Below are 25,431 nucleotides of genomic sequence, written 5' to 3'. Positions count from 1 at the left end.
TGTCCCTGATACCTGCTCTGTATACCAGGCTGGCCTTGAACTCAAAGAGATCCACCTGTGCGGGGATTAAAGGCATGGGCTACACTGCAGTACCTTTTTTTTTCAAAGTAGAGCAAGATGATGGAACCCTAGCCATATAAACATTGTAAAATCAGGTGTCTGAAGTTCAAACCTTGAGTTAGGGAGATCTGGGTTCAAGTCCAGACTCGGCCATTTTCTGCATTGTAGAGCCTAGATATGTTGAGGCTCTTTCAGCCTCACTGGGTAATTAAGTTACAGATGACAACATCCACCACCAAGGTTACCAAGATGAAGTGGGATAATGTGCCTGAAGAGCAAGTCAATGTTAAGTGTTTAGTAAGGGCCTAATGCCATTGTGTGAGCACGTGCCCGCGCGCGCGCGCACACACACACACACACACACACACACAATTTTTTTGAGACAGGATTTCTCTGTGTAGTCCTGGCCATCTTGGAACTCATTCTGTAAGCCAGGCTGGCCTTGAACTCAGAAACCTGCCTGCCTCTGTCCCTCAAGCACTGAGATTAAAGTTGGACACCACGACTACCCAGCTAACATAATAATTTTTATCAGTGAAAAGTGTTTTCTAAAATAAAAATCTATTGCAAAACTCCACCTTGTTTCAACAGAGGTGGCCTTGCCCAAGGAGAGATCCAGCCGTGGGTAGCAGCAGACACAGTCACAGCCCCAGACAGTATGTTCAAAAGCCCCACTCTGAACGGACAGTGATGTTTGTCCATGATCCGAGCACTAGGGAAACTGAGTCAGCAGGATCTTGAGTCCCAGAACAGTCTGATCCTAGCTCCCCCCCCACCTTCATGCTCAACCCACATGGGATCTGCACCCACCTCTAGCCTCTGCTTGGTGTCAGTGCCCAGCAGGTCACGGACATCTTCATTGTAGATCTCCAGATAGGAAGCCCGCACTAGGAACTTGGTGTTTTCTGCACACTGAAGGAAGCAGACAGAGCTTGAAAAGATGTCTAATGCTAAACCCACCTGCTGCCCGGGCCTCTACAGCTGGGGCATTATGGGAAGAGAGGAATGTCAGGACCACATGGACCCAACCCTGCCCTGTCTGCCCTGCTGGCAAACCTTCCTCTCCGGCTCCAGGAACCTCAAGCCTCCAAGCTGTGTTATAGCTGTCTGTCCAATGTGCTACAACTCTCATGGGAAGGGATGGAAGCCTCCCTGCTACTCTAGGGAGAAGCCAGGAGGTCCAACAAGTGCTATGTGGACCAAGGCTTTGGACTGATGGACATTGGGGCCCCAGGTCACACAGTGTACTGGTTTTGGGACCATCACATTTGGGAGGTGTTCAGTCTCAGGTCCAAGAGATAAGTAGAGAAAGGGCTTCCCTCAAGGCTTGGTCTTTAATAACTGCTCAATAAATAAGGGAGCCATGACAGTTCTAACTACTTTCGGCTACCATGTTCAGGGTCAACAGTAGAGTCTCAGTCACATGAAATGTTAAATGAATTTTAACATTCAAAGACAGCAAGAGAAAACCACGGAGTCAGATAACATGAACAGATACTCTTCTTGGTTTTACATTTTTTCACCCAGTTTTAAAAACCAGTACCTGCCTTTGCTGACCCATGTAGAGTTGAGACCAGGTTCTCACCGCAACCCACTATCTATGCCTATGACTCTAGGTGCCCTGGTGACCATCAGCGACACTAGCTTTTTTCCTTCCCATGTGAGACCCTTACCTGAACACTCTCAAATACGTGTTCGAAGGCTCTGGGAATGATACCTCTCTGGCAGGGGGGATCCGGCAGTCCCTGCATGGTGAAGGACTTCCCACTGCCTGTCTGGCCATAGGCAAAAATGGTACCATTGTAGCCCTCAGTGACACCCTGTAAGAGAGGAAACCAAGGCACAGTGTTCAGCCGACAGATCCAGATGTGCACCATGGCAACCCTGCCTGGGTCTCCACTAAACAAGGCACCACTCTGCCCTCAAACAACAGTCTGATGGAGTTAAACATTGTGCCAAGGTGAAGGGACCTAAGAGCCTATGTCAGGAAGTCAACTTGGTTCAAATCGCAACTCCATGTTTGTTTTGTTTCTCTGTGTAGTGCGGAAGACAGAACCCAAGGTCTTGTATATGCCAGACAAGGGCTTCACCACCAAGTTACACCCTCAGCCTGACTCCATTCTTTACCACATGCACACACCTAGTCTTTGGCACACAGTGTACTGGCTAGTTTTGTGTGTGTCAACTTGACACAAGCTAGAGTCATCAGGGGGAAAGGAGCCTCAGTGGGGGAAAGGTCTCTGTGAGATTCAGCTGTGGGGCATTTTCTCAGTTAGTGATAAATAGAGGAAGGTCCAGCCAATTGTGTGTGGTGCCATCCCTGGGCTGGTGGTCCTAGGTTCTAAAAGAAAGCAGGCTGAGCTAGCCAGGAGTAAGCAAGTAAGCAGTATCCCTCCACGGCCTCTACACCAGCTCCTGCCTTCAGGCTGCTGCCCTGCTTAAGTTCCTGTTCATTCCGACTTCCTCCTATGAGTATAATCTGGAAGTATAAATGAAATAAACCCTTTCCTCCCCAACTTGTTTTGTAGTCATGGTGTTCTGGTCACAGCAATAGTAGAGTCTTAGTCTAATCTGTCATAAAGGATAAAAACACAGCCCCTCCTAAAGGTGAATCATCGTATGAATTAGCCATGGCAGGGGCAGGCGTGGACAGGTGCCCACTGATGTCTGCCGGAAATACCTTGGGGCAGGCAGCCACAGTGCTTTCTCCCCCAGGCCAGGGAGGTGTACACAGGGCAGAAGTTCAGTCAACAGTGGCAGGGGTCGGGGGTGGGGTGGGAGGGGAGTCAACGAAGGAAGTAAGCCAGAGGTGTGCAAAGAAGCAGGTACAGCCTTCTGTAGAGGAGAGGCATGGTAGAAGTGAACCTGCTGGTGAGGGGACCTGCTCCAGAGACAGGAAGAGGAGGCCGATCCAGGCCAAGGAGACACAGAAGAGTGACTGATGGTGGCAGTGGATCTGGGAATAGGCTCTGGATGAGGAAGCTGAGAAGACAGACAGACAGACAGACAGGCAAACCAGGTACCACTTGGAAGGCCACTCATTCTTCACTCATGGGTCCGTTCATTCACCCTGCAGGTGCTGGCTGCCTTTTCCCCATCAGGAGCCAGGCTCTGGTTAGAGGGAAAGAGCAGGAAACACGGTAGCTGCAGGCTCTATCCTTAGAGCACTCAGGGTTACAGACAGGCTCTATGGGACATCGGTGATGGCTAATATTGTCCACATGACGGGATTTGAAGAGTTACCATGGAAACAAGCCACATGTCTGTGAGTGGGTCTCTAGGTTAGGTTAACTGAGGTGGGAAGATAAAGGCTAGGTTAACTGAGGTGGGAAGACCCACCCTAAACATAGGCAGCACCATTCCAGGTGCTAGAGTCCTAGGCTGACTAAGTGGAAAAAGCGCCAACGGCAGTGTTCATGCCTCTCTCCCTCCCCCCTTCTCACTTCCTGACTGGAATGTCACAACTGCCTCACACTCCTGCCACCATGCCTTCCCCACCGCCACTGACTGTCACCCTCAAACCTTGAGCCAGGCAAACCCTTTCTTCCTTAAGTTGCTTAAGTCGGTCGGGTGCTTTGTCACAGCAAGACCGATTTTACTGCATCGTATGTCAGAATACAGGCCCAGAAATCTGTTCCCAGACCCCAGTGCCTGCATGATGCCTACATTGAATTTCGCTGGGGGAAAAAAAAAAATCCCTGTGATCCAGAGTTCAGCAGGAATTTCTGAGAGCTGGGCAATGATTCCCAAGGTTGGTACCCACTCAAAGCTCCCAGCCCCTTGCAGAGGACAAGCGCTCTCCACTCAATCTAGGCTCTTGCAGCTCCTGGGAGGGGATGGGGGGGGTGTTCGGCTTTTAAATGGGGACAAGCGACCCATCCGGGACCCTATGCTGGGCTTCTCAAACCCACACGCAGCTAAAGCAGGAGCCACAGGATGCCTCTGGAAAAGTTGAGGACTTTCCAGACTGTCACCATATAAGGACTGTCACTGTATAAGGGTTGTCACCATATAAGGACTGTCACTGTAGCCCTAGCCCAGGGCAAGGACTCTACAGGAACTCTCAAAGCCACACAGCAGATGCTCCATCCTCCTGGGTAGCCGTGAGCCATACTGGGTGTAACTGGGAAGACTGAGCTTATTTCTTACAGGGTCTCATACATGATACAAAAGTGCTCCACCACGGAGATGATTGTCTTGTTGGGGTGGACGAATAGCTCATGCGGCCATAATGACCTCAAACTCAGTAGTGGCTGAGGATGACCTTGAACCCTGTTCCCACCTCCCCAAGCGCTGGAATTACAAAGCAGAGGCCTCCACGAAGCATTGAGTACCAAGAGTTGAACTCAGAGCTGTGTGCAAGGCAAGTCCGGTACCAACAGCAACCACATTCCCGCTCAGCGCCTCTTTAGTCTCTCTGGTTTCAGATTGGCTTCAATTTTTTTGTATGTGTTTTGTGTTCTTGTTTTCAAGATAGGGTTTCTCCATGAAACCCCTGGCTATCCTAGAACTCCTTCTGTAGACAAGGCTGACCTCGATCTCTGAGCTCCTCCTGCCTCTGACTCCCGAGTGCAGGAACCGAAGGCATTTGCCACCACTGCCAGGCTACAAACTTCAAAGTCTTAATATAATTAAAGAACATAAGATACTAATAATTGTTACGATATAATATGTGTAATTGTTTTATGAGATATCAATACGCTGCATTATAATTAGTTTTATTTCGTTCCTTTTAGTTTTTAAAAGGCCATCATTGGGAGAGCTAAAATTATGACTATGGCTCAAGTCTACAATAATAAAGCAGTTTATTTAAATGTACTTCAATTTAACTTAATTAAAAGTTATTATAGTGTGGTGCTGGAGAGATGTTTCAGCAGTTAAGAGCACTGACTGCTCTTCCAGAGGTTCTGAAATCAATTCTCAGCAACCACATGGTGGCTCACAACCATCTGTAATAGGATCTGATGCCCTCTTCTGGTGTGTCTGAAGACAACTATTATATATATATATATATATATATATATATATATATATATATATATATATATATATATATATATATATGCATATATATATGTATATATATATATCTTTTAAAAATTTATAGCTGGGTTGTGGTGGTACACACCTTTAATCTCAGCACTCAGGAAACTACAAACAAAAAAATATGCTGGTCTGAATCTGAAGTGTCCCCTGAAGGTCTTGCTTTGATTGTTTGCTTCCTGGTTGGTGACACCGGGTGGGTTGCTGCAGAATCTTCAGGAGCTGAGCTGGCAGGAGGTGGTTAACTAGGGACAGGCCTTCGAAGCTTATAGCCCATTCCCTAGTTCCAGCTCACCTGGCTAATCTGCCATGGAGGAGGGTGAGAAGGTCCTCGAGGTGCCGTTACCAGCATGCCTTACCCTGATGGACTGAGAGCCTTCAAACAGTGAGCCACAGCAAACCTTCTTCTCCCCACTTCTAATAAGCATTTCTGAGTCACAGTGTGACGCAAAAGTTACTAATACATTTAGTTTCTCAGCAGTACCAGCCTCCCTCCCATGCCAATTGCCACCTAACTGGCCAGTGCAAACACAGAGCATTCCCACTGTTCCAGAATGTTCTATAGGATGGCACTGCCCTGGAATTAAGTAGAAAACAACTTTAGGTGTATTTCTAAGGTGAAACAAAGATTTCAAAAGTCTGATACAGTAACTGATACTCTGGGACAGGGGGTGGGGTGGTGTCCCAGGGAGCACATATATGTGGAACAGGTCCCCAGTGTCCACTGACTGGACACTGTTTACTGCCATCCCTTCCTGTCTTATTGAATTATGAAACTCATGAAATAGACGGTTGATCCCTGCCCCTGCATGTGTGCCCGTGCACATGTGTGTGTGTGCATGTGTGCGTGTGTGTGTGTGTGTGTGTGTGTGTGTGTGCTGAGATCAAACCTAAAGCATCACACATGCTGAGCAAGGGCTGCTTGTTGAGGGGAGGGGGCAGACAAGGCAGGAGAGGATGGGAGTCAAGGGTGGGTGTGGAGAGAAGGAAGCCCAAGGACAGCTACAAAGCTCAGTCATGGAAAACAGTGAAGAAAGAAATGAGGAACAGGGCCTGCAGAGAAGGGACTGAGGAAGAAAGGGGACAGGCAGAGTGTGGTATCTGAAGTGCAGTGACATCGTGGGAAAGGATCTGAAGGGAGGATCCTGGACAGAAGGTCCAAGCTACCAGCCAGAAAACCCTGCGAAGGGCCAGAGCGAGCAGGTGTATCCAGCCATTGGTCACAATGGTGTATCTGCTCCCAGCTCAAGCAGCCAGAGCTGTGATCTGTATGCGCTTTCCATGAAGTCCTCTCATGGCTTCCTCAGGCCTCAGTCATCTCTTTGACAAGTCCTTCTAGTGAAGATCAAGTGCTGCATGCCCGTCTCTCCCCAACAGCCTTCCACCATCCTGCCCGGCCTTCTCCTACTGTGTTCATCTCATCCTTGCTTCTCTCTCTGTCTCCCTTCCATCCCTTTCCAAGGTTTGCTGCCCTCCCCCACTTGCCACCGATTTCTCCGACTTGGAGCTTGACGAGGGTAAGTCACATCTCCTTCATACACCCTCTCAGGATCAATCTGGGGCTCGGAGTGGAGATGCTAATGTTCTGTTTCACACTGGGGTAAGTGGATCAATGAATGAACGGCTGTCAAATCTGGAGACTGTCCAGAGAGAGGTCTGCACAGTGGGACTCGGAAGAGAAAGAGGAAGCTTCAAGAGAGATCCAAGAGGTCTGGCACTGTGTCCTTAGTGTCTCCTCTCGGTGTAGGACTTGCCTGGACACTGCATAATCCACAAGAGATTATGGCCTCTCCCAGAGCAAGGCTGACAGCCCTAAACAGAAGCAAGGCTGAGGAGAAGCACAAGTTCAAACTGTCAAGGTGACATCTCCAGATAGAGGGTGGCAAGTGCTCTGCAGGGTCCCTGGGACAGAGGTGGGACTGAAAGCTCCCAGGGGGCAGGGGAGGGCTCTGAGTAGGTGGAACACTCTGGAAACCAAAAATCAAAAGTCAAACAGGCTGCTTCCAGAGTATGAGCTGCAACCCCCTAAGACATGCAAGCAAGGGCCAGCCCTTTACTAGATCGAGATTCAAACGAGAAAGACTGAATCAGATGACATCTTCCATCCCTTCTAGCCTAGAAAACCTGGCCAACAGGTGGATAGCTGACCTACCGCCAGAGCCTGGGACTGTCCCCTTGGGGTGGGGAGCTGTCCCTTGTCTTCTGAGTATTCAGAGGGGACCACCTCTTGTCAAGTACATTGTCAGAAAACCTTTGGAGTGGGGTCAGAGTTCAGCAGAGCAGAGATGCATGCTTGACCCTAAATTCTAATGATGTATCTCAATTCCTGGCTCAGCACCACACAGACTGGATGGAGGCTTTGGAACACATCTAAACAGGCTGGAGACACGGAAGAGCTGAAAGAGCCTGCCACTCAAAATAGAAAGCACCCAAGCTAAATGTTTTGGGAATGCTAGGTCAAAGAAGCCAAATGGATTTCTTTGCATTAGGAATTCTCCGAACCCCAGATATTGGAGCACATGGAAGCACCATACTGTTCCTTTTTAAAAGAAAGACAAGTGTTTTCTCCACCACTCACAAAAGAAGAATTCCAACAGGAGGATTTTGCTTGTGGGGCCGAAATGGATGCAAGTGTGAACCGTCTGACAGAGAAGATTCCTGGGACGCTTAGGAGGGAAGGAGGCTGGGGGAAATGGCTGGAGCTTTCAGGCTCTTACAGGCCTGGAATGAGAACAGAGGACCAGGACCCCTGGGGTCTGGAGTCTGGTCAAAGGGCTGCAAGGCATGCGGGTCAGGACAAGCAGGGGCTCTGAGTGGTCCTGGGTCTGAAGTTCTGCGGCAAAAGTTGCAAAGGACAGGCGTGTGAACCAGCTGTGGTGCTGGGCTCAGCGGGGAAGTGGCCACCACACTGGAAGCAGGTCCCTGGTGTCTACTGTCAGGACAAGATTTCAGACTAACTTGCCGCTATCCATGCCTGTGCCCGGAGCCTTCTCCCTTGGCTTTTGGGGTAGGGGCTGGGTTAACCCACCTATCCTGTTTCTACTTTCCGGGAGCCCCTAGCCTGGCCCTTCAGTCTCGGGCGCCCTCACCTCCACCAGAGGGTAGGCGATCTCATTGTAGATCTGCTCTGTGAAGTGTTCTATGTAGTAGGCGCCATCGAAGGTGAACTGCTTTGGGGGTTCGTCCGCCGCTCCCGGGTTCTGAATGAAGCATTGGCCGCGCGCACAGTCCACCGTCACCACCGACTGGCAGCTCAGCTCGCGCTCGCGCTTGTTCATGGGCCGGCAGCGCACGACCACCTTCACTGACTCTGAGGCCATGGCTACCCGGGGGCGTGGCCCGGTCCAGGGGGTGGGGCCAGAGCCCGCGCGGGGCGGGGCCTGGCGGCGGGGGCGGGGCCGCAGCAGGGGGCCGGGACTCCCAGCGGGGCGCGCGGAGTGCGGCAGGGGCTCGGCGGACGAGTGTCCGGGCTGGAGCCCGGGCCGCCGCCTCCCGCGCCTGGGCTCGCCCGTCCCTGAGGCCGGGCCCGGGCGGGGAACGGGGGATCCGCGTTGCAGGCGCCGCCGCACGACCCGAGCCCCGGAGCTGGCCGGGTCACGCTCGCGCTCGTGCACGCCGTCTCGGCGTTCGCCGTTGCTGGGCAACGTCCGTGACGTCACAGGACGGAACGGGGAGTGCAAGGAAGAGCCTTGAGGCAGAGGATGCACCCCTGAGGTAGAACTACCCTATTCTATCCTCTGCTGTCTCTCACGCCTCGCAACTTCAGCCCAGTGAGGTTCAGCAACTCGGCAGAGGTAGCCAGGGTAAGACTTGGAGCCCATGTCTGACTCCACTTCCCTCAGGAGTTAGAGACTGAGAGGGTGACAAGGACTTCACTGCCCCCTATCCACAGCCCCCTATCCACAGCCCTATTTTAAGACAGGAAAACTGGACCAGCAAGATGGCTCAGATAGTGAAAGGTGTTTGCTGTCATGCCTACGTGGTCCCAGGTTACCCCTGGGACCCACACTGTGGAAGGACTCTTGTAAGCGGGTCCACACACATAAATATATACATATATATTTGAAAAAGCAAAAAAGACAAAAAAAAAAAAAAAAAAAAAAACGGGCTGGATACATGGCTCAGGGATTAAGAGCACTGACTGCTCTTCCATTGGTCCTGAGTTCAAATCCCAGCAACCACATGGTGGCTCACAACCATCCGTAAAGGGATCCAATGTCCCCTTCTGCTGTGTCAGACGCACCAGCTACAGTGTACTCATATAAATAAAATAAATAAATAAATCTTTTCTAGAAAAAAAAAACAAACTTTAGGAGTTAGTCCTTTTGTTGAAACGACCACACAGCCCAAATGCCTGATCTAGTCTGAGCCACCAACCACCCAATTGCAGGTCTCCCATGAGTTCCTAGGCACAGAAACACCATCCGTCATTTGACAGACTCTGGGAAGACAGCCTCTTGTAGTCTAGTAGGGGAAACTAACATTCACATATTCACATTCATTCCATCTCCCTCTCTCTCTCTCTCTCTCTCTTTCTCTCTCTCTCTCTCACTCTCTCTCTTGTGCACACACACACACACACACACACACACACACACACCATAGAATGACTACAAATGAACCATTTCTGTGGATCCTCTTTAAAAGGGATCCTCTGTCCGCTGTAGGGAGTCAGGAGACGTGTCTTGGCTCTAACTGGAGCTGAAGTTAGGCTTAGGCAGACCTGGGCTGTGCTTTGCTGAGACAGTAAACAAGCCTGAGTTATCAGATCACAGTCTGGATTTTTAAAAATCCCATGAGTGTGCATTTGCATGGATGCACAAGTGTACACCCAATGTGGCGGTCAGAGGACGACCTGTAGGACTTGGGACTCTCCTTCCACCCTGTGGAACCAAGGGATCCGGCTCAGGTCAGCAGGTTTGACAAAATGCACTGAGCCAGCTTACTGCGGTGCCCGTCTACCTCAGAAGACCTCTCCATGAAGCCTTACCTCCCAATCCCTTCAGACCTTTCTGGGCCCTGGTGGCCAGGACCTTAGGCAGGGTCACTGTTCCATACCAGCTGTGATATCTTTGACAAACAGAAGCAAAACAGGAAAACACTGATGAAGATCAGCTACTCAAGGAACCTCTGCAGTAGACTGTGAGGAATGTGGTTTTATTTGTCTCAAAGTGCACACAGGAGAGCCCTGGTGGTCTGCACAGAGACAGAGCCATGGCCTGTAAGTAAGACACCGTGGGCTCCAGACTGCGCCATTGGTGCCAAGTGATCAATAAATGCTTTGGAAGAAATGTCAAAGGGCGTGGGGGAGGCTGGTCCCTTGATGTGTGGAGTATTGTACACATTGACAATTCACATTAGGAACATACCCTCCTGGAGACTGGAGATGAGCCCTGGCCTAGAGTCTGGGCCAAGTAGTTACCATGTTTCCTTGGGTGTACTGGGGGGTTGGGTATAGGATATGCCAATCTTTCTGCTCATGGGAACCAGGCTCAGTGGACACGGCATGGAAGGATTACCTTATATTCAGGCTAGAGGCGGTGTGGTTTCCTGTGAAAGAGTTCCACAGGCACCTTTCTCTCCGTCCCTCACAAGATACCTCACTTGAAAGAAATGGCAATGGCTGAGTGAGCTACAAGGGCTTATCCTTGTAAGTGTAAGTGTGTGTGTGTGTGTGTGTGTGTGTGTGTGTGTGTCTGGGATTGGGGGGTGCTGGAAGCACCAGGCCTGGGTTGTCATCTTTCTCCCCGGTTTGTCCCCTCTGTTCAATAGAGGCTACCTCCTTCAAGGGATCCAAAACCCAAAACCTGTGGCTTCCACTGGATATCACTGAGACTTGTGATATCCAAGGCACTAAAAAAGGACATTCTTCCTCCCTGCCTACACCTCTGCTTCCAAAGATAATCTGTCCTGTTGTTTATTTTATTTTACTTTTTGAGACAGGTTTCTCAAGAGTAGCCCTGGAAGTCCTGGGAACTTGTTCTTTAGACGAGGCTGGCCTCAAACTCATAGAGATCCACCTGCCTCTGCCTTCTAAACCCTGGGATCAAAGGCGCTGCCGTCGCTGCCACCACCACTTAAGAAGTCTGTTTTTTTGGTTAGATTCATATATTCTGCAGAGTTGATTTAAGGGACACTTGAATTTGTCATTTCCCTGGCTGGACCACTGCCTTCCTCTAGGATATGTCCCCTTGTTAAGGTCACTTCCCCTCCATGGAGTTTGCATTAATCCTAGTTCTCCACTGCAAACAGGGCTGAGGTGACCAGAGCCAGCCATGCCCAATGGTCAGCTCTGTGTTAGAGGAAACACCAGCCTGAAGTGGCTTCCTAGAGCAGCCGCCAAACTGACTGCGGTTTGCTCACTGCTACCTCCATTCAAAGTGACTCCGAGAAATGAGCTGAAGGTCATTTCAGCTGAAGGTGCAAGCCAGCAACTCCCTAAGCATCTGCTTCCCTATGGGGAGCGTTCTGGGGTTCTCCACCCAGCAGAGACTTAGCCTCCTCCAGCAAGGGCTGCACCCACATCCACGAACTGTTGGGAAAAACCTCTGCACAAGGACAGTAGGAACCTGGCAATGGCCACTCCCAAAGTCACCTAGAGTTACCAGCCCTCTGGCTCTACCTGTTCATCCTGGTATCTCTGCTGGTCCCAGGACCTGGGAGAGGTCCTGCTATCTCCAGCTCCCACTCAGGGCTCCTCTCCCATGGCAGTGAAGTGATGGAAAACCAATCAAGGGGCAGATGGACCTGTTTGGAGCTGGTGACCAGTGGGTGGGGTACAAGAAGGGCAGAATGACCGCTGCCTCCCAGGGGGCCGAGACAAGGCTGGGCCCACAGGGGACTGAGGGCTTGCTATGTCCTAGCCCAGGCCTTGCAATTCTGCCTCGGACTTGGCGTGGCTGAGGGGTCGCAGAGTCCGTGGGAACCTGCCTTCAGGACCACAGTCCTGTGCTTCGTAGATAGGGTTGAGACGGCCCATGCTGAGTGGGCAGAAGAGGCTGCGTTCCGTCCCGGCGTGGTTCTCCACCAGGGCCTCCAGGCTGGGGAACTCTGCTGGCAGGTGCTGGGGAGGAAGGTCCTTAACTTTGGTCCCCTGCCCCACAGTGCATGCTGTGTACTAGCACCCCATCCTTACCCTGGTCTCCCATCCTGTGCCTGCCATTAGGAAAGCAGGGAGATAAATTCAGAAAGGGGGGTGTGCAGTAACTGTGGGACCAGTCACCACATCCTCGCTCAGGGGCAGCCCTGGAAAGCAGTGAGGCTGTGTGGGTTTGTGTCAGCTCTCCTAGAGATAACCTCTAAAAGACACCTCTAGAGGAAGAACCTCAGTGGCTGCTCACCTCAGCGATTCACCCTAAACCCTAAACCCCGTGGTCAGCACCCAACCCGCAAACTGCACGGCTTTCCTCTCAGCACTGGAAGGCAGAGGCAAGATGGATTTCTGAGTTTCAGGCCAGCCTGGTCTACATAGTGAGTTCCAGGTCAGGGCTACATAGAGGGACCCTGGTTCACAAAACAACAAAAGCCCCAAAGAACAGAAACAGAGCTTGCAGGGTAGAGTACACCAGACTGGACTAGAATAAGGGGCGGGGCCAGAGAGATCCCAGTGAGGGAACAGGATGAAAGGGAGTTGGGCTCAGGAGCTCAAAGATAGTTAAAGGGCAGACTAGGAATTGCCATAGATGGAGGCAGCAGCGGGGCAGGGCTGGAAGGCCCAGAGGATAACCCCACAGTCTCACCTCTAGGCAGTACCGGCCTAGGTGGTTCCTGAAGACCTGGTGAGGCACCACGCCACACTGGGTCCGTACAGACAGGCTCCACTGGTCACTGGTACCTGGCTCTGGCCACAGCAGAAAGGCTCCATGCACGTCTCTCCGAAGCAGAGCAAGAGCACAGGACCTAAGGGGAGGGAGTCAAGGTTAAGGCCACCAATCTGATCCTAGACTGTTGTCCTGCCAAGGGACATACTAGCCCCAAGAACTTGGTGGTAGTGGTAGAAGACTAACCATGTGACCTCTGAAGTTCCGAACCTGAGCAGCCATTCAGTGAACATTAGTCAAAGGAACTCGAGGCCTCTGGGGACATGCCTAGCTGACTTCAAGGCTCTGGTCAGGAGAGGTTGGAGGAACAAATCAGGGGAAGGCACCCAGAGGGTTTCACCTGTGTCTCCTTAACCAGCTCCTCTCCATAGCCCCATTTTCTATTCTGGGAAACAGAGGTTTGGGCACAGGAAGTCATGGCCTGAGACCACCTAGGCTGGGAGCACCCCACACTCACCAGTTAAAGTCCACACACTCTGCCTATGTACCCTGTATACATGTGACAAGGAATCTACCTCATATTTTTATACCCAGCCCAAGGGACAGCACTCCCTTACCTGGAAAGGCCAGCAAAGGCCCAGATGTTCTCTGTCAAGCTTCCCTCATTCTCCACCAGGCATGAGGGGCCACCAGGGCCACGGGGCCAGGCCTCCCATGCAGCAGGAACTATAGAGACCACAAAGGTCAGAGGAAACATGGTGGAACCTCCTAATGCTAGACCTGCCCTTCTCCCACCCACCCCCCCTATCCTATGGTTTGTCCCCACGCCCCCCCCCCGCCACCAAACCTCTTCTCCAACCTGACAGTCCACATCTGATCCCTCAGCCAAATCCCACACTCTATGCAGAATTGCATAAGTAGCCTGCATAAGACCTCAAGCCTGATATGCCCTCACATGCACAGGCAGCCATGGGAGGAAAGGGGGTACAAGGGGGTGAGGCTACAGCCTCAAAAAAACATGCATGAACCCCCACCCTACTGCCAAGTCTACTAGCCAGCCAGCCTCCTTGTTCAACTCACAGGCTTCCCGGGCTGACAGCTGCAGCTGTGTCTCATAGGTGCAGCCTCGGTAGGCCCCAGAGCGGATCACCTTGCTGCGGATGGCCTTCTTGCGCACCAGTGTGGGTGAGCAGTAGGGGTTCCCCAGGCGAGTGTGACGGGTGCCCCCACGGCCCTCTGGCTCTGGCAGCTCCCTCTAGGGCACCAAGAGGGGCCCGTAGGCAGGCAGATTCAGACCCATCTGTTTGAGGCCAGATGAACCCCGCAAGAAGCCCACCCCTGCAGCATAACCCGCAAGCCCTTGATTCTCTCCCCCAACCCCTTCCTGACTGGGGCGCTGCATACCCCATTACTGCCCAGTAGCCCTTCTGCAGGAAGTCTCTGGAAGGAGACCAGGGCGTTGACATTCTGTGACAGCTGATCCCGGCTGAAGGGCTCCCGAACTAGAGCCGGGGAGACCCCAGGGCTGCAGGGTGGCTTCGGGGACATGTCCCCTACAGGCGCTGGGCAGGGCTCAGGCTGTGCCCTCTCCTCAGGGTGCTGCAAGAGGTAAGCAAGCTGGAAGGAACGGCAGAGCAGCAGGTACAGGATTTGAACCTAGGACAGGAAGGGTAGGCTCAGCGGCAGCAGTCTCCTGGGAAGCGCCTCAGGCACCAGCTCTCACCAGCTCTCTTAACTTCGGGTGTCCTTCACAAAGAAACTTCCTGGGGAAACTCCTACTCACTACATGCAGCTTCTGCTACCAGCTTCGTTCGTTCGTGCTGGGAGCAGAGAGTACAACCCTGGGCCCAGCGCACTCCCGAGCATCCTCCGAGAGCTCGGCCCACAACACCACCAGGCAGAGCAGCTAAGCGCCTTTTCCCTGGCTCTGTAACTTAAGAGCTGTTGGGTGACCCAGGGCAGAACATGGAACAGCTCATCCTCACCTCCCCATGACCTTCTGAGGACTTAAGGGCACAGAGATCTCCTGGTACTTGTCTGGGGCCTGATCTCAGAACCCCCGCCACACCACTCGTACAATCCAAACCCGGCATATTGGAACCCGGCATATTCAGCCACCTGTTACCCAGGACCCACATCCAGAGATGGGAGGGCAAATGCTGGCACTGATTAAATGACTGGCTGCCACCGATCTGCCATTCACCGTGATGACATCAGCCTTGATGTCTCCTATACCTGCCCCATCCACATAGGGCCACCTAGGGACAGCTCAAAACCTGGATGTGGCCTCTGCTGCTAAAGGACTCAAGCCTATGCTGCCCTGAGGGACAGCCAAATGCTGGAGTGTGGGTCATGTTACAGGTGGGCTGGGTTTTGAAGGGAATGAGGGAGGATGGGCATGCTACCAGAGAGAAAACTCCTGGCTAGTTTTGCTCCCGGCCCCAGGTAATGTCAAGGGTGCTTTCCTGCTATACACAGTCCTAAGCCAGTGTGGTGAGGCATGGATTCACCCCTGCAACTTGAGGACAGTACAGCCCCGGGTCTCCGGTACCTCTCCAGGCTGGCTCCCCACAAAGAGATGGCAGAAAAGCTTGCTGGCTGGGCTGCGCGGGTTCCGGGCAACAAAAGCAAACTGGCAGGCGGCTGGGTACCAGGTGGTATAGAGGATACGCTTCAGAGCATGGGCCATGAGGAGCACCTGCGAGGCATTGTGGGGACAACAGGTCTCAGACACTCACCTGCATGGCAGTAGCCTGAGGACCTCGAATATCTGGCATAGGCCACCCACTTTTTGGAGTGAAGAGACACTTCTTTCCCCAAGGCCTGCCAAGTCCAGCCCTTAGTGCCCATAGCCCTGGACCTGCTGCAAATAGGACGGCCACTCCGAGTTATAGAACTGGGGGACAGAACAGTGACCCAGCAGTCTCTGGCTGGAACCTCACAGAGGCAGTGGCAGTAGGCCCAGGGTTATATACACTTGGTCTCTGGGGTAGAGATGCTGGGGCTTCAAGTCCTCGATCGATCGCTCTGCCATTCATTCTGCATGTGATAATAGTCCTGAGTGTCTCTTGCAGTCATGCCAAACAGTAACAATGCCTCAGGCAGGTGAGGTAGGACCCCCAGGGTACTACCAGCAGCACTGGGTCTTATGTAAGAGGTCTGTAGCTATGGATTACATAGTGATAGTCAATGGGCACGTATGTTGTTTGTGCAATGGGTAGCCAGAGAAGGACAGGTACCCATGGAGGCGCTCCCTGCCATCTCTAGCCCATGGCTGTCCACAGCCACTGGCCATTGCTGGGCTGGGCATTTAGACAATCTCATGGGATGGATGTCCCTGATATTTAAGACAGGAGGTGGCCTCTAGAGCTTCTGAAGGGCCAGGTGAGCAATTGTCTGAGCTTGTCCTAGGGGGAGTTGGGGCAAACTATAAGCAGACCATATCCCATCTGATCCTTACTGCCCGACCTACCTCACCCTCCCCACTGTAGATCTTGAGACCCTGAAGGCTGAATTTCAGGATGACAGCCCGGCGTCGAGAACAGTCCTGAGGGGAAGACAGTTGGCAGAGGCAGACGTCACTTCCCAGGCTTGGCTTTATGTGGTCCTGTCCTAGCATCCTTTATCAAGGCTGCTAAGCCGGTTCTGACATCCTGGCCCAGGGACAGAGGCCTGGGCAGCAAACCCCCAACAGTCAGGCTACGACCTGTGGGGCGTGGGTCCCCCGGCATCTAGGAAGAGTCCTAAAGCCTGGAACTCACCAAGTCACCTCTCAGAGGACATTTAGTCCCTGCCCTCCCTAGGCATCATGTGCCCTCAGAGCTCCACCAATATTCATGATGTCCACCCTTATGTCCCCCAGCCCCCTCACCTGCAGGGCCCACAGCTGCTGCTGCACGAGGCACACGCTCTCCTGAGTGTCCAAATCATCCACAGGAAAGGATCCCACGTACTGGTGGTGATGGGGAGAAACAAGGCAGGGGAGTAAGGCCCATAACTCCAACGGGCCTTATATGGGATGGGCACACAATATCCCAAGCACTGTCCTTGAGGCCAGAGCTCTTCGATAATGTCCTGAGCAGGTGCCCCTGGTCGGATCACATGGGTCTCATCTTCTTACCTACACATTCATATACACACACATCCACTCCAGAGGAGACAGAGTCAGGTCCTTGGGCTCCAGGTCCTCCCCAACCCCAGGGAACAGCCACCCCACAACTACCTTCCAGAACACATAGGACAGTCACCCACCCACCTGGGCAAACTTGGCAATGCACCTGGGCCGGTAGGGTGCAGGCCCACAGTCGGATGCCCTTCGGGCTCTGGCCCCAGCCCTCTGCATGGTCCCCAGCATGCCCAGCTTCAAGCTCCACGGGGAGAGGGCTAGGAAGAGCAGGGAAGAGGTTGGTTTTCAGGCAGTTGGCTGAAGGCACCCTATCAGGGGCTGGAGTGTTAGTTCAGATTTGCTTGCTCTCACAACCAGTCAGTCAGCCAACAAATCCATGAGGACCTGCTAGGCACTCATCAATGTCCTGGGCATGTGACAGAGACGGAAGAGCAATTCTGCCTGCCTCTGGGCAACCACGTTCTTAGGGAGCAGGGTGGGAAACTTGCTTAATCAGGTGAGATGGTGGGAAAAAGAGAGGGACAACAGGAGGGGCTAGGGGATGCACTGGGAGGTGTGGGGAGGGGTCAGAGTGGGATTTTTTTCTGGAATGAGTCACTGAGCTAGATCTGGCTTAGAGTGCACACTGGACCCTCTGTGGTGGGGGGAGCTGGTATAAAATTGGAACTAGCTCTTAGTGCTCGAAGGAACCAATGTTCACGATTCTCAGGAAGCTAAGGCATTTGAGCCCAGGAGTTCAGGGACAGACTAGACAATAAAAGACCCCCCAACATGAGACACCCCCTCAAAAAAAAAACATAACATGTCTCAGGGAAAACAGGAATCTGGGAAGAGTCCACTGAAGGGTAGGTGTGATGGTGACAAAAAGGTGAGCTGGGGCCTGAGGTAGCTTGCCGAAGCAGTGGGCTGCACACTACTCAAGATCAGCCCAAGAATGAGACTTTACCCTGTGGATGGTGGAGAGCCTGCACACAGGCCCTGGGGCAGGAACAGTGTGCAGGGGTGGTCCAGAGCTGGACTGCTCGCTTTGATGATCTCAGGAACCCGTCTGAAAGGCTGCTGGCTCATTTGCCCAGTCTGACTCCCTTCTTGAATCCCCAAAGCCCTTTGCACAGTATGAAAGCCACAACCCATCCCAACAAGTGCTGGTGCTAAGTGGGCTGCAGAGAAGACGGACACCTGCCCAGGAGACGGACAAACAGCACTTCTGCCTGGCCCTCTTTTGGTTTTCTCTGAGACCCTTAGTCAGATCCACAGCTGGAGGACAGAAGTCCTATGAGGCAGACGCATCAATGAATCAGTCACTGCGAGGAAGAGTGCGGGGAAAGCCTACGCTTGGCTCCCTGCAGATTCAGCATCCCTAGGCACCTTAAGATACCTCCCCTCTCCCCGATTCTCATCCGCCCTCTTGCAATTACTGGCTCCGGTCGGAGAGACCTGGACACAAGTTCTGTGTGGCTTGGGGCCGGCTACCCCGCCTCTCTATGCATTCACTTCCTTTCCTGAAAACCTTGTGAAGTGCCTGGCGAGACACCGGCCTGACATGGCACAGGGGATGAAGCTCCCAAGCCTGGTGACTGGAAGAGAGCTTGGGAAAATGGCAGAGTCTAGCCACTTTCAAGACTTCCTTTCTATACCAACTGGAAACCCTCCGAAGCTGCGGAAAGTCTGGCTGGGAAGAAAGGTGGCCTGGAGGCTTGGACTCCCGCAGGGGAGAGCAGGAGTTAGGAGTGTGACCTGGAAGTGCCACAGCGGCAGGGGTGCTTGGGAAGGGAGGAACTTGGATACCTTGGAATTGACGCTCTTAGAACCCAAGAAGGGTCCTACACCTCTGCCTTCAAGCCCAGGCTTCAGTTAGCCAGAGTGAGAAACAAAGACTGTAGCCCCGCCCTCCCCCCCCAGCCCACCCAGACCTCCGCAAGGCTGCGGCCAACCTGCGCCCTGCCAATCTTCCTTTCTAACCCTGCTCACTTCACAGTCGCCTGTCCCGATGGCACACCTGATGTTTACATAAAGCAGACCACACTCCTGCCACGTGCTGCCGGCCCCTTCCCAGCAGGGGGACAGGGCTCCCAGGGAGGCAGCAGAGTGCTTCTTCATTTTCTAATCCCCCCCATTGAGGCAGAAGAGAGCGAGGAAGCTGAGACCACAAGACACACGGCTGGCAACGAGACCTACCGCAAGGAAGGGGGATGGGGGCGATGGAACAGGGTGAGAAGAAAAGCAACTACAAAAGAGACAAAGAAAGCTGACAAGAGCCCTTCACACCCTGCCTGCGCCACACAGCCTGGCAATCACCAGGTAAAGAGCCAAGGGTCAGCAAACTCACACTCACAGACACCAGCTTGCCTAGTCCCGTGTGGGGCAGGAGTAGAAGGGGGTGGGGAGGTGAGAAGATGAATAGCATCCTTATATTTAGCCTCCCCCTAAGAAGAAACTTTGTCTCTCTCCTGCCCTTCCCCCTCCCTTCCAGTCTAATCCTGCCTTAGACCAAGGAGAACACTGAGGCTCGCTGAAACCCTGGAAACGACGGCACACCCAACTAATCTTTTTGAAACAAATAAGTTTTCCACTGGGGTCTTTCTGACCGGCCAGGACGTTCCCACAGAGACATCCCCAGGCACGGGGCGGGGGGGGGGGGTTCTCCTTAGGAGCAGGGGACTGGCTATTTGACTATATTTCACGTCCAATCACAGAGCCCTGTGCACCATAAAGCTCAACTATCTATCCACTCAGGATACCCAGCCTGCAGACCCCAGCAGCTTGACCAAAGACACATACCACAGGAGGAGGAGCTGGCAAACCCAGGACTCTCTGCCCAGGCACGGTAGTACCCTTCTGCTTACAGTCTATGGGGCCCCCAAGCTGGCATCCATCCTTGGTACACACTGGGTCTGTATCTGTGCAGGAGTAGGTGCCGCAGAAGCAGCCAGGAGTAACCCCATAGCTGCAAAAACTCAGGCGCTGGGGATGGAACTGTTTAGAAAGACAGAACTCCCTCTCCCAACCCAGCAGCACACCTCTGATATCACCCCCACAGGCCCTGGACCGGCGCAATAAAGGACGGGACTGGGAATCAGCAGGTTTAGCCGATGTGACCTTGGCCTGCCAGCTTCCAGTTCCCCAGTTGTGAAGGGGACCGAGAAGGCAGTCACCTCCTAGGGCTGTTCATCAGCCTCTTTTCCTCCTGAAATCTATCTAGATGCGCGGAGCACACGGGCTGGTTAGGAAAGACGAGGAAACGACTGCGTGGAGGTGCGGAGCGTGCTGCGAGCGCTGACAGCGACCTCGCCAGCGTCGCCATTCCCACGCAGCGCTAGGTTCTTGAGGGGCTCAGGTGCCCCGGCGCTAGGAAGGAAGGGATGGTGATGAGGACTGAGGTGATGGCAACTGCCGGCGGGGGAAGGTGGGGGTGCGGCTCTCTCTAGGCGACCCTCCCGGCCCTGGCCCAGCCCCCGGAGGGTCCCCAGGCGCACTCACCGTTGCTGATGCGCCTGCTGACAGGTCTCACAGCTCGGATCCCCGCAGCATCCGCACCTTCCCAGCTCCCGGCCCGTCCCACCCCCGCCCACACCCCCGCCCCCGCGTCGCGCGCCCCCCACGTGGCCCTGGGACCCGACCCTTGGGCATCACCTGGCGGCGGCACCGGCCTCACCAGCCAATCGGAGCCGCTCCGCTCGGCCGTGCTGTCCAATCAGAGGCTGCGAGGGTCCCTTGCTCCGCCCACGGTGCGACCCGGGCTGGCTCCTCCTTGTAGCTCTTCCTCCTCGGAGCGGTCCGGACTCGAGCTCAGGGCCTCACCGCTCGTCTGCTACTGGAGCAGACCTCGCACTCCACTAGGTCTGCACAGTCGCTCAACCACGCAGTTCCACCCCTTCACACGCAAATGGCAGAGGACTTAGTGGCACGACTCCCCTTACCGGGTGGAGATTGATTGGACCGCTCAGCTGGGGTCCAGCACAGAGCGGTGACTCTGTCCTTCGAGCCCTCGCGGAAATCCACTTAGATGGGGAAATGGTGAGAGAATTTAGCCAACGCGCGCACAGAGCCGAGAGGGCGGGCCCTTCTGATCCCATTAGGTGAGGAGTGCAGTAGGTGGGTCAAATACATCGCAAATCCGAGCCAGTCAAGCGCTTGGTGTGTATTAAACCCGAAATCTGTAGAGAGAAAGCATCAGAAACTGCCTGTGTGGCACAGCGCAGAAATCCAGGACACAAGGGCTCAGGCCCAGGGAGAGACACGTCGACAGATGACAGAGCTGAGGAGAAGGTGGACCTGAATCTGCAGGCTCACGGGAGTTCCCATGGGCAGGTCTGCACCGCTCTGGCCATCTCTTCTCTCCCCAGAGCTCCTAATACTTTCCCAGAGGCGACAGAGAGGTGTGACTGTTGCTCACAACAAGACAATTCTCTCTCTCAAGTGGGCCTTGGATAAAACCCTTTAATCGTGTTAGTCCTCCAGGGCCTCACCCATAGCCACTGCCACCCCTGACTCAGCCAGGTGAGGACGGAAGACCTGACAGGGACACAGGGCTTGGCCCAGCACTGACCTGGTAAGAGAAGGCTCAATAAATACCGATGATATTTTGAATTTCCTTTGTTGGTGACCTTTGCCTAATCCACTGTGCAAATGCTAAGAGACCTCCCTAACAGTCTCCAGGATGGACCGTGAAGGAGCAACGGGGCAAACTCAGTTTACCAAACAGACAATTCAAAATACATAAAAACTGAGAGGGCTCCCTCCTAATTCTTAAAAAGAAGTATGTGAAGCTCCTTACTTCATCTTAGTTTATTTTAGATTTAGATTTATTTTTGATTGTGAGCTGTGGCTCATTCCTTTTTTTTTCTTCTTTCATTTATTTTTATCTGTATGTGTGTTTTGCCTTTTATATCTGTGCATCACCTGCATTGATACCTGGTACCATTGGAAGCCACAAGGAGTGACAGACAGTTACGAGCTGACATGCAGGTCCTGGGAATGGAACCCAGGTCCTCTTAACCACTCGAGACGTTTCTCTACCCAGATTTACGAATGTTTTACCTGCATGTGTCTATGTACATTGAATGCATGCCTGGGTCCCTCAGAGAACAGAAGGCGGGGTACACACTTGCTACCACACAGGTGCTAAGAACACAACTCGGGTCCTCTGCATGAGCAACAAGTGCTCTTAGTGCCTAAGACAGCCCCCAAAATGAATAGGATATTTTGTTTTAAAGAAAGGAAAAAATGGCTGGCATGTACTTTGATGGTAGACCATTTCACAGACACGGACAAGGCCCAGTTCAATCCCCTCCACAGATGAAAGACAAACCAGGCAAGGAAACTCAGTGGTTTAAGGGACCTGCTGCCGAGGCTGTTGACCTAAGTTCAATCCTTAGGATCCACATTGTGGAAGAAGACAAACGACTGCTACAGGTTGTTCCCTGCCTTTCAAATGCCCACAACCTTATATGTGCACACAGAAACAATAACCAACATGTAATAATAGTGAAACACCTTATAGGCTGGCGAGAGGCTCAGTGGCTGAGAGGTTCCAAGTACAATTCCTATACCCAGAAACCAGCTGGTGGTGGTACGCAGTGTAATTCCTGTTCTAGGGGGAATCTAACGCTGTTCTCTGGCTGCTTTGGGCACCAGGTATGCACGTGGTAGACAAGCACACAGAGGCAAAACACCCATACACATAAAATTTAAACAGTATACCAAGTTCCGAGGTGTGCATGGAAGGCGAGAAACTTTAGGGGTGCCAGCCATCTCCGTACAAGTTGATCTAGCCCCACTAAGAACTGTAGCATGAAGCAGCTGTCACCACCTCAGCTGCCTGTCACATGTCTAATCCTCCGTGCCGAACAGCAAACTCTCCAGATACCAGGAGCAGCATCCACTGAACGTGTGTGTGACTCACCTGTGCAGGAAGCCTGGAGTTTCCCATATTAAGCACAGTGACAGATGACATCAAAAAGACAGGCTGGGGCGGGCTGGGGTAGGAGTCACGATTGCCAAAGGCATCCCCCCTGCTCACCTTGCAAGTCATGGTTACTTCCTGTGAGTCAGTGGCAGTCACTAAATCACACAGGTGGGAGCTTGCTATCACAACCTCCCCTTTTATCCAAAAGCTCCGAATGCGGCTCTGCTTTAGGCAGCTGACGAATGTGTGTAGGAGGTACCGCACACCAGCAGGAAGCTGCTGCTCTCCAGCGGGCTCCGGGCTGTGTGATGCACCTCCTGCATGCCAAGTACCTAGGAAAGGCAGGGCCCCGGGAGATGCCGGAGAGATGCCTCGTGTCCAACCAGGTCTCATGCATTCCCAGCAGAAGGGAAGAGGTCTGAAGAGTGGGGGGGCTTCTTCCCAGAAACTTAGCAGCTATGGATACATTTCCTACAGGAAGACTCTGCAGTACCAACACACTCTGTAAGGCGTACATTGAAAACCGGAAATCACTTGTTCTGTAGCTTGCACAGCAAATCACTTGTTCTGTAGCTTGCACAGTTCTGCTCTTGGCCCTGCTTTTGATCCAGGCTGACGGGGGTTAGGGGGGACAGCTGTGAAAACTCACAGAGCTGCCCCGTTTCTGCCAGCCAAGCCACCGCCCCAGTTCTTCATTACCTATGTTACCAGCAAGTTTGGCTTGTACAGACAGGTAAAGAGACTGACAAGCAGCTCACCAGATCCCAGGTTTCAGAATGGTGCAGTGGAGTGAGGCCAGCAGGTAGACGGTGGACTGCTACCATTCCAGCTCATAACTGTTAGGTAGATGTGTCTAAATGCTGGAACTTCTCTTGCTAGGCACCATTAAAACGAGCTCCATGTTTTCAATTTATAAAGTGTAAGAAGCTGCCAGCTTTCTAGCACGGGGAGACCCACCTGAAGCCATGGCTCCTGAGAAAGCTCATCATGCGGTCTGGGTGATGGTGATTCTGGAGTAAGACCGGAGAGCAAGCACCAAACAGGAAAGCATTCCAGGGTAAGCACCTGAGAGTATCTGTACAGTCTTCTAAGAAATCTCAGAGGCAGGAATGGAGAGATGGCTCGGCAGCTAAGAACAGGTACAACTCTTGCCAGGGACCCGAGTTCAGTCCTGGATACTCATCCAGGGCTGCCCACACCTGCCTTCTGTGACTCCAGTTCCAGTGGGATCCAATGCCTCTGGCCTCTGAGGCCAGACTATATATCATTCCCACTGATAATTTTTTAAAAAAGAATTTAAAACCCCAAGAGCCAAGCAGATAGTATTTTCCAGTAAATTTTGGCAGCTGTCAAAAGCTACATCTAAGTCCAGTGTGAGGTCATTGCCTATGATCCTGGCACTCGGGAGGCAGAGGCAGGAGAATCACTGCATGCTCAAGCCAGTCTGATTTATAGGGAGTGCTAGAGCACCCAGAGGTATGTATCTAGACCCTGGTCTGAAAAACTCAACAACAAAATGCCTGCCCGCAGGTCATCCTGCCAAATGACTTCAGTTTCTGGTCTTCATGAAAAATCCTTTCCAGGGGTAGAGATGGAGACAATTTTGAGACAAATACAAAACTTATAAAAAGCCAGGGGAGGAGGGGCTGGAGAGATGGCTCAGCGGTTAAGTTCAATTCCCAGCAACCACATCCCAGCTCACAGCCATCTGTAATGGGATCTGATGCCCTGTTCTGGTGCGTCTGAAGACAGCTACAATGCACTCGCATAAGATAAGCAAGTCTTTAAAAAGTTTATATAACAGTTAATGAACAAGCCAAGTTTTTATCCAAGTGTTGCGTTTATTTAGATCTTGTTTTTCCACAAATTACTCAGCTCTGACTGTTGTGTTGACAGGCATGGGCCACCAAGCCTGTCCTCTCTGAAATGTGCACAGGACTAGATCTCCTGGAGTTATTCTCATATGGACCAGATCCAACCCAGGCTAAATGCCTTTATCACGTTACTATGGAAAAGTCTCTGAGAATACAGGTTAAGCCAACCACCTTGCTTCCAGCATCTTTAGAGTCTCACTTTTCAACCACTTTGTAGTAGGTGGGGTCAGTCTATGAAAGACTGTAAACCAGATCGTTAGGCCAGACACCCACCCACCTCCTGCATTTGCTCTTCTCATTTAACACAGAAATAAAAACTAAGTATATTCTGCAGAGTGCAAAAATCAAGAATTCCTCTATGTCAGGGTAATGAAAGTGTTATGTGTTTGACAGCTGGGACTTATGAGTTTAATGATCCCATCTTTACCTTTCCCAGGATGTTAAAGCAAACTGTCCTTCCCTGAATTTCATGTGAGGCAAATTCAGAGAGGAGAGAGACCTTACATGAGCTCCCAGTGCATGTTACAGTGTCTGATGTATGGTGCAGGGACCAGCTGAACTACTCAGCAAACCTCTGTACAAGCAATATCATATAATACAAACAAACCTGCAACTTTTGACTCCCTAAGAGCAGAGAATTGTTGGCACAGGTAGCTAACA

The 25,431-nt window shown here is 52.4% G+C and overlaps 2 protein-coding genes across 4 annotated transcripts in view; both read right to left on the bottom strand.

The window, feature by feature from the left end:
• The window catches only part of KIF17 (kinesin family member 17), a gene marked incomplete at both ends in the record, with an annotated part of 31,972 nt that extends 23,549 nt beyond the window's left edge, over positions 1-8,423 (bottom strand). For both annotated transcript variants that reach the window (XM_080920680.1, XM_080920679.1), the window contains 3 exons: positions 871-972; positions 1,734-1,880; positions 8,193-8,423. In XM_080920680.1, the coding sequence (XP_080776806.1) occupies positions 871-972; positions 1,734-1,880; positions 8,193-8,423 (480 nt within the window). The remainder of the gene's footprint in view (positions 1-870; positions 973-1,733; positions 1,881-8,192) is intronic.
• A 3,539-nt stretch (positions 8,424-11,962) lies between these two features.
• Positions 11,963-17,233, bottom strand: SH2D5 (SH2 domain containing 5; the record flags this gene model as incomplete). Of its 2 annotated transcripts, none has more annotated exons than XM_080920976.1 (9): positions 17,141-17,233; positions 16,735-16,815; positions 16,336-16,410; positions 15,415-15,561; positions 14,268-14,519; positions 13,944-14,118; positions 13,481-13,589; positions 12,843-13,002; positions 11,963-12,166 (listed from the first exon to the last, which is right to left on the bottom strand). In XM_080920976.1, the coding sequence occupies exons 4-9, from the start codon at positions 15,550-15,552 to the stop codon at positions 11,963-11,965; spliced, it is 1,038 nt and encodes a 345-aa protein (XP_080777102.1). In that variant the 5' UTR covers positions 15,553-15,561; positions 16,336-16,410; positions 16,735-16,815; positions 17,141-17,233. The 2 variants fall into 2 exon arrangements, with proteins under 2 accessions (XP_080777102.1, XP_080777101.1); XM_080920975.1 differs by having other exon boundaries at positions 17,119-17,223.
• Positions 17,234-25,431: the final 8,198 nt, after the last annotated feature.

The sequence above is a fragment of the Micromys minutus genome (genome assembly GCF_963924665.1).
Source record: "Micromys minutus genome assembly, chromosome: 9".
Lineage (NCBI taxonomy): Eukaryota > Metazoa > Chordata > Mammalia > Rodentia > Muridae > Micromys > Micromys minutus.
Note: the sequence above shows the minus strand (reverse complement) of the source record. Positions and strands in the feature narration are given on the sequence as shown.